Source organism: Neoarius graeffei, chromosome 4, assembly GCF_027579695.1.
Source record: "Neoarius graeffei isolate fNeoGra1 chromosome 4, fNeoGra1.pri, whole genome shotgun sequence".
Classification (NCBI taxonomy): domain Eukaryota; kingdom Metazoa; phylum Chordata; class Actinopteri; order Siluriformes; family Ariidae; genus Neoarius; species Neoarius graeffei.
Window position 1 is genome coordinate 116,474,823 of NC_083572.1, and position 17,371 is coordinate 116,492,193.

Genomic DNA, 17,371 nt, shown 5'->3' on the forward strand with positions numbered 1-17,371 from the left:
ACACCCAAGGTCGCTTTACAATTAGGCAGAAAAAATGAGAAAAAAAATCCACCAAAAGAGGGTCAGGATATAATTCCAGTGGCGTAGCTGCCCACAGTCTCACCAAAAGATGCACGAAGGTATGTCAGAAACCACCTGCACACCCGCTGCGACACCGCTGGGCAGCATCGTCTGGAACGCCGCACCAAGCACAGAGCGCTGGACAACTCTAATGTTAAAAAGAGTAACAAGCTCACTGCAGTCCATAGTGAGGAGCACAGGCATCACCCACAGCGGACCAGGGCCCGAAGGAAACCGACGCCCAAAACTGGGTCCGGAGCTACGCCACAACCGGCGGACAAAACACCCAGACAAAGAATATTCAAACAAAGAACAAACATCAGCTCATACAATCACAACAGTTTAGTTATGGTACATGTTTTAGTTGAGCATTTCTCTCTTTTTATCAACTTCAAAATGGCTTGCTTTTATCCTGTAGACAGCTCTCTGTTCTCCATGTTGGTTTATCCTTTTTAACAGTAAATGCAGTCTTCACAGATGAAACCCAGAGCTCAAACCAAGAGTAGATATTGAGAGATATTAATTATTTGAACAATCAGTCTAACAGGGCACATCTGGACAACAAGAAACACCTGTCAGTAGCATGCTATTTGAGTTTAATTTATTTGCTTTATAATTGGTAATTAATCTCTTTCTGTCTTGTCCAGAATAACGCCTCCAAGCTGTTGTTGGCCATCATGGAGAGTCGCCATGACAGTGAGAACGCAGAGAGGATCCTTTACAACATGCGACCCAAAGAGCTGGTGAGGTGATACAGTGTACAGCTACTGTCACACACAGATAGATAAATTAATGACCAAAAGAACAGCACTGCCACACACATGGCACATCGACATCAAACACAGACAAATTAAAGAGCAGAGTAACATCACTGTCACCCACGGCGCATCACTGTCACCCACGGCGCATCACTGTCACCCACGGCGCATCACTGTCACCCACGGCGCATCACCATCACACTGCATTTCACTGTCACCCACGGCGCATCACTGTCACCCACGGCGCATCACTGTCACCCACGGCGCATCACTGTCACCCACGGCGCATCACTGTCACCCATGGCGCATCACTGTCACCGACGGCGCATCACTGTCACCCACGGCGCATCACTGTCACCCACGGCGCATCACTGTCACCCACGGCGCATCACTGTCACCCACGGCGCATCACTGTCACCGACGGCGCATCACTGTCACCCACGGCGCATCACTGTCACCGACGGCGCATCACTGTCACCCACGGCGCATCACTGTCACCCACGGCGCATCACTGTCACCCACGGCGCATCACTGTCACCCACGGCGCATCACTGTCACCCACGGCGCATCACTGTCACCCACGGCGCATCACTGTCACCGACGGCGCATCACTGTCACCCACGGCGCATCACTGTCACCCACGGCGCATCACTGTCACCCACGGCGCATCACTGTCACCCACGGCGCATCACTGTCACCCACGGCGCATCACTGTCACCGACGGCGCATCACTGTCACCCACGGCGCATCACTGTCACCGACGGCGCATCACTGTCACCCACGGCGCATCACTGTCACCCACGGCGCATCACTGTCACCCACGGCGCATCACTGTCACCCACGGCGCATCACTGTCACCGACGGCGCATCACTGTCACCCACGGCGCATCACTGTCACCCACGGCGCATCACCATCACACTGCATTTCACTGTCACCCACGGCGCATCACTGTCACCCACGGCGCATCACTGTCACCCACGGCGCATCACTGTCACCCACGGCGCATCACTGTCACCCACGGCGCATCACTGTCACCCACGGCGCATCACTGTCACCCATGGCGCATCACTGTCACACACGGCGCATCACCATCACACTGCATTTCACTGTCACACATGAAGATGTAAATTAAAGAAACAAAGAACATTATTGTGACAAATGGACACATATTTAAATTAAAGAACAGAGTAAAGGCAGAGTGACTGTATGTCTGTACGCTGCAGGTGGAGGTGATAAAGAAGGCATATCAGCAGGGAGAGACAGACTTTGATGATGATGAGGAGAATGCAGAGGAACATGCTGCTTCACCTCGAAATGTTGGCCACAATATCTACATACTTGCACATCAGGTAAACACACACACACACACAAACTCACACATTATTGTCACTTTCACTTTGGTGTTCCTTTTTCCGCATTTAAAATTTTTTTCGGAAGAACGCCAAGACCGGAAGCTTTCTTTTTTCTCCTCCTGCGTAAAGACCACAAGCAGAGGCCATCCACATCAGATCTGCTTTAATATCAACAGATCTTCGATTAAGGTACGTGAATCCTTTCATCATGGCACATCTTCAGCCTGTTCAGTGTGCCGAGTGCAGGATGTTTAGTCATTCTTCCTCCGTCGCTAGTGACAGCTTTATTTGTGATAAGTGCAGATTAGTTAGCTCTCTGACAGAGAAGATTGCAGTTTTGGAGGTACATATCCAGACTTTAGAGAAGACTATTGAGAATGAGAGCAGTGTAGTTTCTGTAGGGGAAAGTCTGGATGCCCTAGGTGGAGTTAGTAATCCCCAACTCTGGCATTAGAGTCCTCATAGCGGGGTGAATGGGTGACAATTCGGTAGCATAAGCGTAGAGCCAAATGGGAGCACCACTCCTCTCCACTTCACGTGTCGAACAGGTTTGCTCTCCTCAGTGATGCACCCACTGAGAAACCTGAAAGAGCTCTGATTATAGGGGACTCTATCATACGGCACGTGAAATTAGCTCAGCCTTTAGGGGCACCAGCAGCTTTAGTCAGGTGTATACCGGGAGCCAGGGTGCCGGACATAGCAGGTAATCTTAGGGTCCTAGGCAAGTACAGGTTCTCAAAGATAGTTATCCATGCAGGAGCTAATGATATACACCTTTGTCAGTCTGAGGTTACTAAGAGTAACTTTGTAGAGGTGTTTAAATTAGCGAAGGCGATGTCTGATGCTGTAGTATGCTCTGGCCCCATCCCAATGTGGCGTGGCGATGTAGCTTACAGCAGGTTATGGTCGCTGAACTGCTGGCTGTCCAGGTGGTGCTCTGAAAACAGTGTGGGCTTTATAGATAATTGGGCTAATTTTGAGGGCACTGCTGGCCTGTTAGGGCGGGACGGTATCCATCCCACTCGGGAAGGTGCTGCTCTCATTTCCTGCAGCATAGGTCATAGTCTCAGAACAGGCCTAGTTAATTCCTGACAATCCAGAGCCAAGGCCAGGGAGCAGACGAACAGGCTAAACCGACTGTCTGCTAGCTGCACAGAGTCGTCACTCAGGGTCCACTACACTGAGACTGTGTCTGTTCCCCGAGCTCAACAAAAAGGTAGAAATATTCAGAGAGTTTGTTCCAGTAACCTAATTGTGGCAGCGGGGGCGTGGTCAAGCGCCGGTCTGTGACAGGAGGGCGGAGTCAGGGAAGGTAAGTGGCAGAATCACTTCACCTGAGAGCAATTAACCTGTGTTTGTGTGTCTTCCCAGCGACCGCGCCCTATATGAGGAGGGAGAGTGAGAGCGGAGGGAGCTCATCTCCAGACCAGACGCTGGTTGTGTGTGTGTGTGTCTGAGTGGGAAGTTGTTCACTGAAAAGTGTAGCAATAAAAGCCATATTAACCAACCTCATCTCTGTCCTGCCGTCCTCTGTGCTCCACCCCTTCGTTAGAACTGTTACAGTGGTGCCGAAACCCAGGACCTGGAGCACAGCAGCCTCTCAGCCCCATGGAGTCCTCCCCGTTCGCTGAACTGATCCACGCCCTCGCCACGGCCCAGCAAAGCCAGCACCAGGCGCTACTCACCCTCCGAAAGGAGCAAGAAGAGCGGTTCGAGGCCCTGGTGTTGGCCCAACAAGAAGATCGCCAGGTGTTCCGGCACCTCCTCGCGTCGGTGGGGTCCACCAGCGCTCCTGCCGCGGGCCCGTCTCCCCTCACCGTCACCAAGATGGGCCCGCAGGACGACCCCGAGGCGTTCATCATGCTCTTTGAGCAGGTCGCCGAAGCCTCGGGGTGGCCGATGGAGCAGCGCGCGGCGCGCCTCCTCCCCCTGCTCACGGGAGAAGCACAGCTGGCGGCGCTACAGCTCCCCGCCGACTGCCGGCTGGCCTACGCGGACCTCCGCCGGGCCGTCCTCCAGCACGTAGGGCGCACCCCAGAACAGCAGCGCCAGCGCTTCCGCGCGCTGCGCTTAGAGGAAGTCGGCCGGCCGTTCGCGTTTGGCCAGCAGCTCCGGGACGCCTGCTGGCGGTGGCTGAGGGCCAACAACCGCGACGCCGAAGGAATCCTCGACCAGGTGGCGCTGGAACAGTTCGTCGCTCGCTTGCCAGCAGGAACTGTGGAGTGGGTCCGTGCCACCGCCCGGCGTCGCTGGATCGAGCAGTCGAGCTGGCGGAGGACCATTTGGCGGCTGTCCCGGCGGCAGGACAGCAGATGGCATCTTCTCTTCTCTCCTCTTCTCTCTCTCTCTCTCCCCCTCCTCCTGTGTCCCGTCCTCGCCCCATTCCCCCTCCGCGGAGGCAGGGGCCGGCACCCCCCCAGCCGGCCCGCCGCACCCGCGGTGCCCTCCCGTTTCTCCCTTCTGTGTCTGTCTCTCCCCCACCTCAGGTGAGTGAGCCCCAGATCACCGGTGCAGAGGGAAAGCCCGGGTCGGTTTGCTGGCGCTGCGGGGAGCCGGGCCACCTTCAACAGCAGTGCACGGCAATGGAAGTGGGCGCGGTGGTTCGGATCCCCGACGCGCCAGAGGCCGCCCTCGATCAGGCCGGAGCGTATCGCATACCGGTGAGTATCCAAGGGGCTACATATCAGGCGTTGGTGGATTCTGGTTGTAATCAGACCTCAATTCGCCAAAGCCTGGTTCAAAACGAGGCATTGGGGAGAGCACAAGGGGTGAGGGTGTTATGTGTGCACGGGGATGTTCACAGCTACCCTTTGGTGTCGGTCCACATTATTTTCAGAGGGGAAAAATTTATAGTGAAGGCGGCGGTTAATCCTCGCCTTACCCACTCTCTAATTTTGGGGACTGATTGGCCGGGATTTCGGGGTTTAATGACATGCCTAGTCGAGAGTGGGTCCTGCCATTTGACAGGGGGAGGTCCCAGTGTCGCTTGCGTTTGACCAAGTGAGAGTAATCGATGGTCAAATGCTCCAGCCGAACGCCACCCCGTCCTTCCCCTACTTCGCGATTATGAAGGATAGATTATACCGAGTGACGCAGGACACTCAAACTAAAGAGCGCGTCACGCAGCTTTTAATTCCGAAGAGCCGCCGGGAATTGGTATTCCAGGCGGCTCACTTTAATCCCATGGCTGGACACTTGGGGCAGGATAAAACACTAGCCCGAATAATGGCCCGTTTCTATTGGCCGGGGATTCGCGGCGATGTCCGTAGGTGGTGTACGGCATGCCGCGAATGCCAGTTAGTAAACCCAGCGGCCATTCCAAAAGCGCCTTTGCGCCCTCTACCGTTAATCGAGACCCCGTTTGAGAGAATTGGGATGGATCTCGTCGGGCCATTAGATCGGTCAGCACGAGGGTACCGCTTTATATTAGTTCTGGTGGACTATGCAACGCGATACCCGGAAGCAGTGCCTCTGCGCAATATCTCAGCACGCAGTATTGCAGAGGCACTCTTCCGCGTCATCTCCCGAGTTGGAATCCCGAAAGAGATTCTGACTGATCAAGGCACTACGTTTATGTCACGAACACTGCGCGAACTGTATGGGTTATTGGGGATTAAGCCGATCCGCACAAGCGTGTATCACCCACAAACGGACGGTTTAGTGGAACGATTCAACCGCACCCTCAAAAATATTATTAAGAAATTTGTAAGTGAGGACGCACGTAACTGGGATAAATGGCTCGAACCCTTGCTGTTCTCAGTGCGAGAGGTCCCCCAAGCCTCCACGGGGTTCTCCCCGTTCGAATTATTATATGGGCGTAAGCCGCGCGGCATCCTGGACGTGCTGCGGGAAAATTGGGAGGAGGGACCTTCACAAAGTAAGAACGAAATTCAGTACGTTATGGACCTGCGCGCAAAACTCCACACGCTCACCCACCTAACTCAGGAGAATTTGCGGCAGGCCCAGGAACGGCAAGCCCGCCTGTACAACAAGGGTACGCGCCTTAGAGAGTTCACACCGGGAGATAAGGTACTCGTACTGTTGCCCACGTCGAGCTCCAAATTGATCGCCAAGTGGCAAGGACCCTTTGAGGTCACACGGCGAGTCGGGGACGTCGAATATGAGGTGAGGCGAACGGACAGGGGTGGGGCGCTACAGATTTACCACCTCAATCTGCTTAAGCTCTGGAATGAGGAGGTCCCCATGGCGTTGGTGTCGGTGGTTCCGGAGAAGGCAGAGCTGGGGCCGGAGGTTCAAAAGGGAACATTGGCATCACGTACCTCTCCGGTCCCCTGTGGAGACCACCTCTCCCCAACCCAACTCACAGAGGTCGCCCAGTTGCAGGCCGAGTTTTCGGATGTGTTCTCGCCCCTGCCTGGTCGCACTAACCTCATAGAGCACCACATCGAGACGCCCCCGGGGGTGGTAGTGTGTAGCCGCCCTTACAGGCTACCCAAACACAAAAAAAAGGTGGTTCGGGAAGAACTTCAGACCATGCTCGAAATGGGCATCGTCGAGGAGTCCCACAGTGACTGGAGCAGCCCGGTGGTCTTGGTACCCAAGGCCGACGGGTCGGTCCGGTTTTGTGTGGACTATAGGAAAGTCAACGCGGTGTCTAAATTTGACGCGTACCCAATGCCTCGTATTGACGAGCTGCTCGATCGACTAGGCCACGGCTCACTGTTATTCGACACTGGATTTGACGAAGGGATATTGGCAGATCCCCTTGACTCCACTATCCCGAGAAAAAACGGCCTTTTCCACACCGTTTGGGTTACACCAATTCGTCACACTTCCGTTTGGGCTGTTTGGGGCGCCTGCTACGTTTCAGCGGCTGATGGATCGGGTCCTCCGCCCCCACGCCACCTATGCGGCCGCCTATCTGGATGACATCATCATATATAGTAATGACTGGCCGAGGCACTTGGAACACCTAAGGGCCGTCCTTAGGTCGCTGAGGCGGGCGGGTCTCACAGCCAACCCAAAGAAGTGTGCGATTGGGCGGGTGGAAGTACGGTATCTGGGCTTCCACTTGGGCAACGGGCAGGTGCGTCCCCAAATTAATAAGACCGCAGCGATTGCGGCCTGCCCGAGGCCCAAGACCAAAAAGGGGGTGAGACAGTTCCTGGGGCTGGCTGGCTATTATCGTAGGTTTATACCTAATTATTCGGACGTCACCAGCCCGCTGACTGACCTCACTAAAAAGGGAGCGCCAGATCCGGTCCAATGGACGGAGCAGTGTCAGCGGGCTTTCTCTGAGGTAAAGGCTGCACTGTGTGGGGGGCCACTTTTACACTCGCCTGACTTCTCTCTCCCTTTTATGTTACAGACGGATGCGTCGGACAGAGGGCTGGGGGCCGTTTTGTCCCAGCAGGTGGAGGGGGAGGACCGCCCGGTCCTTTACATCAGTCGGAAGCTGTCAGTGCGTGAGGGGCGCTACAGCACGATTGAGGAGTGCCTGGCGATCAAGTGGGCGGTCCTCGCCCTCCGTTACTACCTGCTGGGGCTCCCTTTCACCCTCTGTTCGGACCACGCGCTCCTCCAGTGGCTCCACCACATGAAGGATGCCAACGCGCGGATCACCCGTTGGTATCTGGCACTCCAACCCTTCAACTTCAAGGTGGTCCACAGGCCGGGGGGGCGCAGATGGTTGTGGCGGACTTCCTCTCCCGTCAAGGGGGGGGGGGAGTCGGCTGCAGGCCGGACGGGCGCCCGGCCTGAGTCGGGCGGTGGGGGTATGTGGCAGCGGGGGCGTGGTCAAGCACCGGTCTGTGACAGGAGGGCGGAGTCAGGGAAGGTAAGTGGCAGAATCACTTCACCTGAGAGCAATTAACCTGTGTTTGTGTGTCTTCCCAGCGACCGCGCCCTATATGAGGAGGGAGAGTGAGAGCGGAGGGAGCTCATCTCCAGACCAGACGCTGGTTGTGTGTGTGTGTGTCTGAGTGGGAAGTTGTTCACTGAAAAGTGTAGCAATAAAAGCCATATTAACCAACCTCATCTCTGTCCTGCCGTCCTCTGTGCTCCACCCCTTCGTTAGAACTGTTACACTAATCAATATAAAATTAGATCATACTGACTGTACAGCCACCGCCAGCACCTTTGATCTAAAGGTGGGGCTATTAAATATTAGATCTCTTACATCTAAAGCGCTAATGGTTAATGAACTCATTACTGATCAGGAGTTTAATGTACTGTGTTTAACAGAAACATGGATTAAGCCAAATGAATATATAGCATTAAATGAAGCGAGTCCTCCTGGATACAGTTATATACACCAGCCTCGTCTAACTGGCAGAGGAGGAGGCGTCGCGGTTATTTATAATGATTATCTCGGTGTAACACAGAAACCTGGTTATAAATTTAATACATTTGAAGTTCTTCATACTCATATAATGTATGTAGCCTCGAAAAATAAGTCTACCCAGTTAATTCCATTGCTTATTATTTACAGGCCCCCGGGGCCATATTCTGAGTTTCTTTCTGAATTTGCAGATTTTATCTCAGATCTGGTTATTTCCTTAGACAAAGCTTTAGTTGTCGGAGATTTTAATATTCACTTCGATAACCCAGAAGACCCTTTAAAAACAGCGTTTGTGTCCATCTTAGATTCAGTCGGGATTAAGCAGAATGTCATAGGACCGACCCATAATGGTGGTCACACCCTCGATCTAATACTAACATTCAGATTAAACGTAGACAATATAGTCATACTTCCACAGTCTGAAGTTATCTCAGATCATTATCTCATCTCATTCAAAATATGTCTGAGTAATAATATATGCACCTCACCACGCTACTGTATTAAACATACTTTCACGTCAACTACTGCACAGAGCTTTATAAATGATCTCCCAGAGCTGTCAACTTTGATTGGGTCACTGTCAGCCCCTGCAGAACTCGATCAGGCAACTGAATGCTTAGAGTCAACGTTCCGCCATACTTTAGATAATGTAGCTCCTCTAAAAAGGAAAATGGTCAGAGACAAAAAATTAGCACCCTGGTATAATGATGACACTCGCACATTAAAACAGACCACTCGAAAACTGGAACGTAAATGGCATCAAACAAAATTGGTAGTGTTCAAATTAGATTGGAAGGAGAGCTTCCTGAAGTATAGAAAAGCTCTTAGTGCTGCAAGATCAACATATCTCTCCTCCCTAATAGAAGATAACAAAAATAATCCTAGATTCCTATTTAATACTGTCGCAAAATTAACCAGGAATAAGTCCACTATAGACACATGCACACCTGCAGTATGTAGTAGCAACAACTTCATGATTTTTTTTAATGACAAAATTGAGAATATCCGACAAAAAATTCAAACTACTAATTTAAGGTCAGACAATGTAAGTGACCCTGTAGTTAACAATATAACTGTATCAGATCAGCAATTAGAATGTTTTACTCCCCTTAGAGAAACTGAATTACTTTCATTAATCTCGGCATCAAAAGCCTCAACTTGCGTACTAGATCCCTTACCGACACATCTATTCAAACAGATAATACCTGAAGTAATTGAACCGCTTCTAAAAATAATAAATTCTTCTCTTATGATTGGCTATGTACCCAAATCCTTTAAACTAGCAGTTATCAAACCCCTGATTAAAAAACCTGACCTTGATCCCTGTCAGCTGTCCAATTATCGGCCAATATCAAACCTCCCCTTTATCTCCAAGATCCTTGAAAAAGCTGTGGCACAGCAGTTATGCTCATATTTACATAGGAATAACATCCATGAAATGTATCAGTCAGGATTTAGACCTCATCATAGCACAGAGACAACACTGGTTAAAGTAGTAAATGACCTACTGTTGGCATCTGATCAGGGCTGTGTCTCGCTGCTTGTGTTGCTTGACCTTAGTGCAGCATTTGATACCATTGATCATTCCATTCTTCTGGATAGACTAGAAAATGTTGTGGGAGTTAAGGGAACGGCCCTCTCCTGGCTCAGGTCTTATCTAACTGATCGCTATCAGTATGTTGATGTAAATGGTGATTTTTCTAGACATACTGAGGTAAAGTTTGGTGTTCCACAAGGTTCTGTCTTGGGTCCACTGCTTTTTTCTCTATATATGTTCCCTCTGGGTGATATTATTCGTAAACATTGTATTAGTTTCCACTGTTATGCTGATGACACACAGTTGTATGTTTCTGCAAAACCTGATGAGAGACACCAGATTAATAGAATTGAGGAACGTGTGAAGGACATTAGACACTGGATGCTTATTAACTTCCTTCTGCTTCACTCTGACAAGACTGAAGTACTTGTACTCGGACCACATGCAGCTAGAAGTAAGTTTTCTGATTCCACAGTAACTCTGGATGGCCTTTCTGTTTCTTCACGTGCAGCAGTAAAAGACCTCGGAGTGATTATTGACCCCAGTCTTTCATTCGAAACTCACATTAAGAACATTACCCTGATAGCTTTCTTTCATCTCAGAAATATTGCTTTACTTTATTTTTATTGTTTTAATATGTGTTCTTGTGCAGCAAATTGAGGTGAGCAGTATCAATAATTTTTTTTTGCCTTTAAATGGGAGTTTCTATTGAGTTATATAGGGTGGCAAGAGGGCTGTTTAATTCTCTAAGATTGGTTCTCCAAGCAAACATTTCCTTTTTATATAAAGGCTTGTTATTTCATTGTTTACATGTGTTCGTATTGCTTGCTATTTTTTTTCTTATGTGTGCCGTGGTTGAGTTTAATCCCGGGCCTAGGGATCGTTCGGTTTTCTTGTTGATTGGTCATTTAAATGCGCGCAGTATTAATATATCTCGTGAATCAAGTGTAGATGAAAAGTTCGAGGAGATCACTTCAACAATGTCGAATGGAAATTTTCATATTTTTGGTTTGAGTGAGACATGGTTGAATGACATCATCCCTAACCACTTATTCGATATTCCGGGTTATTGTCCGCTTTTTCGTTTGGACAGATCAGATGGTAGGAGGGCGGGGGGTGTGGCTTTATATGTCAAATCTGACCTTGTTGCTAAAAGAAGAATGGATCTGGAATCAAAAGATTTTGAAGTACTTTGGGTTGAAATAAAAATTAATTCATTTAAACTCCTGTGCGCGGTTTGTTATAGGCCGGAATACGCCAATAGGGAAAGGAATCTTTTTTTTTAGAGCACTTACAAAATAGTATCGATAGAGTAAATCACGGCCCAAACACCTTTATTGTTCTTTTGGGCGACTTCAACGCCCAGTATAATGCTGATGTTCCATCTGACTGCACTGATTTTGTAAGTATTTTGTACAGCTGGATGGAATGCAATGGTATATCGCAGAATATAAATGAACCGACTCCCATTACTGATTCTGGTTCCACTTTACTTGATTTAATGATAACAAATTGGCCAGGCTTTTTCGTAAATTCGGGCATGCTTAGTCCACCAGCTATTTGCGACCATTGTTATATTTTTAATAAGGTTAACATTTCTTTACTTAAACGCAAATGCTATAAGCGTCAGGTTTGGGATTTTAGTCATTTTAATGAGGAAGAGTTGAACAACACGCTTAGTGAATACCTTTGGGACTCGATTCAGAGTGGGTGTAGTGATATGAATGTTGTTTATAATGATTGGTTTCGTGATGTCAAACGTATAGTTGAGCAGTTTATTAGGCATAAAACAGCTGTCATTCGCCCACACGATAAACCCTGGATGGATAGCGAAGTGAGGCAAGCCATTAGAAAAAGAAACAGGCTACTTAAATTCTACTCCATAACAAAATCGGCAGCATCTTGGGAAAATTATAGAGTTCAGAGAAACTGTACCTGTTAATTAATTAAATCTAAAAAAGTGAAATATTATAAAAAATTAAATGATCGGCTTTCTGACCCTAAAGTTAGTGCAAAAAAGTGGTGGGGGACTATAAAGTTAATTTACGGACAAAAGCTTCATGGTTCGATCCCATCTTTGGTAGATAGCGGAGGGGTGGTCAGTGATGCGCGTGAGAAAGCGAATTTATTTAATTCATATTTTGTTAGACAAAGTAACGTTGATGACGGTGCGGCTGAACTCCCTAACGAAACGGTGCTCTTTCAAGATTTAAAATTTTTATCAACTATAACTACGTCTGAAACAGAAATGAATGATTTGATATGCAGCGTGGATATTAGCAAGGCTTGCGGGCCTGACGGATTTGGTAACAAAATTATTAAAATATGTTCAAGAGGCCTAACGAGGTCTTTTAGTAAGCTTGTAAATCTCTTTTTCGTGCTTGGTGTTTTTCCGGATGTACTAAAACTTGCAAATGTGATTCCTATTTTCAAAAAAGATGATCAACAGGAAAAATCAAATTATCGCCCGGTTTCGCTTTTAAATTCTCTATCTAAAATAATTGAAAAAGTAGTTTTTATTAGAATGTATAATTTTCTCCTGGATATTAGTTTCTTAAATCCACTGCAGTCTTGCTTCTGTCCAGGTGACACCGTGAACCAACTTGTTTATTTGACACATAAAATTTATGAGGCATTCGAACAGGGGAAAGAGGTACGCATGGTGTACTTAGATATAAGTAAAGCTTTTGATCGTGTCTGGCATGAAGGACTTATGTATAAACTTGAAGCAATTGGTGTACGAGATCCACTTTTCAGTTGGTTCAGGAGCTATCTTTCAGGCCGTAGCCAAAGAGTCGTCGTCGATGGGCAATCGTCTGAGTGGGCAGGTATAAAGGCTGGGGTACCTCAAGGCTCAGTGTTAGGGCCCTTACTTTTCTTGGTATATATTAATGATATTACTGACAATTTGCAATCAGATTGCTTACTCTATGCGGATGATACCTCTTTATTTGACATAGTCAGTGACCCCAATGCGTCTGGAAATAAACTTAATAACGATCTTGCCAAGATAGGTAATTGGGCCAACCGTTGGCTTGTTACTATTAACCCAGCAAAAACAGTATGTATGACGTTTTCAGTTAAGCGCACCAAGCCCTTCATCCCGACCTTTTTTTTGACGGCTGCAAGGTCAAAAACGTATCACAACACACCCACTTAAGGTGTCACTTTTATGAGCAATCTCTCATGGAAGGCTCATGTTTTGAGAATATATGAAAAAACATGTAAACATGTAAATATGCTCAAAGGAATTAAGCTTAAAGTTGACAGAAAAACTCTTGATAGGCTGTATAAAAGCCTGATACGTCCAGTTATGGAATATGCAGATGTGGTTTGGGATGGCTGTAATGAAAGCGAGAGTGATCTCCTCGAACTTGTTCAATATGAAGCTGCAAAATTAGTGACGGGCGCCATGAGAGGAACTAGCAGACAACGTGTGTTAAATGATGTGGGATGGGAGTTAATGAAAACAAGAAGAAAAATTCATAAACTCACGCTTTATTTTAAAATTGTTAATAATTTAGTGCCTTTTTTTTTTACAATTGCAATTATTGCTTCAAGTATCGGACAGAACTAGTTATTCTTTAAGGTCATCTAGCAATTTTTCTTTATTTTCTAGCCATACTGATCGGTTTAAAAAATCTTTTTTTCCATCCACCACCCTTTTGTGGAATGATGTTAATATAAATATACGAAATCTGGACACTTTAAGCCTGTTTAAAAAAGAACTGTTAATTGTTTTTCAAGTACTGAAATGTAACGAGCTTTTCTTTTACAGCATAGACAGATACACCTCTATTCTTCATACTAGACTTTGACTAAATGCCTGTGCTTTAAATTTTTATTTATTCAAAATAGGATGCAAGCCTTCGTCAGTCTGTTAATGTAGTAATAATCCTGAAACCATCAAGCACTATTTCTTGCATTGCCCGCTATTTGCCGTCCCTAGACAATCTCTGCTCGCCTCAACTGCACAAATCTTTGCAAATAGGTGGTCGCATATGTCTGAAAATGAAAAAGTTTCTGTCTTTTTGTTTGGTTCATCTTTTCTGTCTCTCGAATCAAATGAAAATCTATTTTTCAATGTTCAGATTTAAAAAGCTAAAACCAAACGCTTTTGTTAAGGTAATTATCGAACAACAGATGTTTTTTTTTTTCATTTATTGTTATATTTTGGCACCACCTGCTTGTATTTTTTCCTCTTTTTTCCATATATATTTTCCATTTTTTGTCTGTTATTCTCGTCCACTAAATTATGTAAAGAAAATTAAGCGTGAGCCCTCTAGATGAGTATTTAGTGCTCTTAGGGCAAACTCCTATGTTTAAATAAATAAATAAATAAATAAATAAATATTGCTCAGATAAGTAATTTAATGTCCCGACATGATGCAGAAAAACTAGTTCATGCTTTCGTTCCCTCCAGGTTGGATTATTGTAATGCCTTACTGTCTGGATGTTCCAATAAGAGCATAAACAAGCTCCAGTTGTAACTGGGATGTATGGATGCTGTCAGTCCCCACTCGCTCGCTCACTCGAGTTTGTTGACGGTGTAGTGGCTGCTGCTTTATGTCCCGGGGCCCCTCATGCCTGTGTTACCTTCTGGCTCTCCTCTGCCATGCTGGGGGGGCAGCACATCCAAGAAGGACACATCCAGGCTGGACAAACTGATCAGGTGGGCCGGCTCTGTGGTCGGCATGAAGCTGGACTCTCTGGTGACGGTGGCAGAGAAGAGGTCTATGGACAAACTACTGAACATCATGGACGATGCCAGTCACCCTCTGCACACCGTCATCAGCAACCAGAGGAGCCTGTTCAGTGACAGAATGCTCCTTCCCAAGTGCAGGACGAACAGACTCAAACTCCTTTGTCCCTCACGCCATCAGACTGTACAACTCCTCTCTGGGGGGGAGGAGGGGGAACAGGAGGACAGAGGACGGGAAGGAGCAGTAGCCTAGCCTGATAATAAGTAATACTGGACAATGTGCAATATAATGTGCAATAACTCTCCTGGTGGTCTTTTTTTTCTTTCTTTCTTCTTTTCCCATATCTTATTTTTTTTATATATTTGTATATGTAAATACTTATAATTTAATTTACAACCCCGATTCCAAAAAAGTTGGGACAAAGTACAAATTGTAAATAAAAACGGAATGCAATGATGTGGAAGTTTCAAAATTCCATATTTTATTCAGAATAGAACATAGATGACATATCAAATGTTTAAACTGAGAAAATGTATCATTTAAAGAGAAAATTAGGTGATTTTAAATTTCATGACAACAACACATCTCAAAAAAGTTGGGACAAGGCCATGTTTCCCACTGTGAGACATCCCCTTTTCTCTTTACAACAGTCTGTAAACGTCTGGGGACTGAGGAGACAAGTTGCTCAAGTTTAGGGATAGGAATGTTAACCCATTCTTGTCTAATGTAGGATTCTAGTTGCTCAACTGTCTTAGGTCTTTTTTGTCGTATCTTCCGTTTTATGATGCGTCAAATGTTTTGTATGGGTGAAAGATCTGGACTGCAGGCTGGCCAGTTCAGTACCCGGACCCTTCTTCTACGCAGCCATGATGCTGTAATTGATTAGCCTGGGCCCACCCATCCTAAGCGTGACGCAACACGAGGGCCTGTTGCAAGCTTAGTCTGGCCAGGCAAGCTATCTACAGCTCTTCCAAGCTCCCGAAAAATCGGGAACCAATCAACTTTGAGCATCTCCAACGGCCCTGGGTAGAGGCGTGTTCAAGGCACTGACGTAGTAGAACTGCGACCGGAAGCCATAGATTGTTTACAGAATCTATGCTGGAAGCGCTTCATTCACGCTCCCGCATCTATTACGCATAGATGCTGTATTGAAAGCATTCAACGGGAAGTTCTCATTGAAAACGGAGCAAAGAGCAGCCCTGGAGGTATTTATTGAAAGGAAGGACGTTTTCGCCTTGCTCCCGACCGGCTTCGGTAAGAGTTTAATCTACCAGTTAGCCCCGTCGTGTCACATACGTCAGAGGAAAGAGTGATGTGATTGGTTTAAGCTTCGTCACAGCCTTTTCTGGCTTCGACCAGTAGCAAACTGAGGCATTTCAGGGAGGCGGGTCAACCACGGGCTCTGGGAAACGGTTGGGCTTAATATCTTGGCCAGACCAATAGCTCGTAGAGCTTTGTCGCATTAGCCAGACTAGTAATTGATGCAGTATGTGGTTTGGCATTGTCATGTTGGAAAATGCAAGGTCTTCCCTGAAAGAGACGTCGTCTGGATGGGAGCATATGTTGCTCTAGAACCTGGATATACCTTTCAGCATTGATGGTGTCTTTCCACATGTGTAAGCTGCCCATGCCACACGCACTAATGCAACCCCATACCATCAGAGATGCAGGCTTCTGAACTGAGCACTGATAACAACTCGGGTCGTCCTTCTCCTCTTTAGTCCGAATGACACGGCGTCCCTGATTTCCATAAAGAACTTCAAATTTTGATTCGTCTGACCACAGAACAGTTTTCCACTTTGCCACAGTCCATTTTAAATGAGCCTTGGCCCAGAGAAGACGTCTGCGCTTCTGGATCATGTTTAGATACGGCTTCTTCTTTGAACTATAGAGTTTTAGCTGGCAACGGCGGATGGCACGGTGAATTGTGTTCACAGATAATGTTCTCTGGAAATATTCCTGAGCCCATTTTGTGATTTCCAATACAGAAGCATGCCTGTATGTGATGCAGTGCCGTCTAAGGGCCCGAAGATCACGGGCACCCGGTATGGTTTTCCGGCCTTGACCCTTACGCACAGAGATTCTTCCAGATTCTCTGAATCTTTTGATGATATTATGCACTGTAGATGATGATATGTTCAAACTCTTTGCAATTTTACACTGTCGAACTCCTTTCTGATATTGCTCCACTATTTGTCGGTGCAGAATTAGGGGGATTGGTGATCCTCTTCCCATCTTTACTTCTGAGAGCCGCTGCCACTCCAAGATGCTCTTTTTATACCCAGTCATGTTAATGACCTATTGCCAATTGACCTAATGAGTTGCAATTTGGTCCTCCAGCTGTTCCTTTTTTGTCCCTTTAACTTTTCCAGCCTCTTATTGCCCCGTCCCAACTTTTTTGAGATGTGTTGCTGTCATGAAATTTCAAATGAGCCAATATTTGGTATGAAATTTCAAAATGTCTCACTTTCGACATTTGATATGTTGTCTATGTTCTATTGTGAATACAATATCAGTTTTTGAGATTTGTAAATTATTGCATTCCGTTTTTATTTACAATTTGTACTTTGTCCCAACTTTTTTGGAATCGGGGTTGTATCTAGAAGTTTTCTCTATTTTCTATTCTCTGTTTATCCTGTAATGATGATGCTGGAATTTT

At 46.9% G+C, this 17,371-nt stretch overlaps 1 protein-coding gene across 13 annotated transcripts in view; it reads left to right on the top strand.

Moving 5' to 3' along the window:
• The window catches only part of itpr1a (inositol 1,4,5-trisphosphate receptor, type 1a), a 209,600-nt gene that overhangs the window by 160,091 nt on the left and 32,138 nt on the right, over positions 1–17,371 (top strand). For all 13 annotated transcript variants that reach the window (XM_060920238.1, XM_060920239.1, XM_060920241.1 and 10 more), the window contains 2 exons: positions 708–803; positions 2,043–2,168. In XM_060920238.1, the coding sequence (XP_060776221.1) occupies positions 708–803; positions 2,043–2,168 (222 nt within the window). The remainder of the gene's footprint in view (positions 1–707; positions 804–2,042; positions 2,169–17,371) is intronic.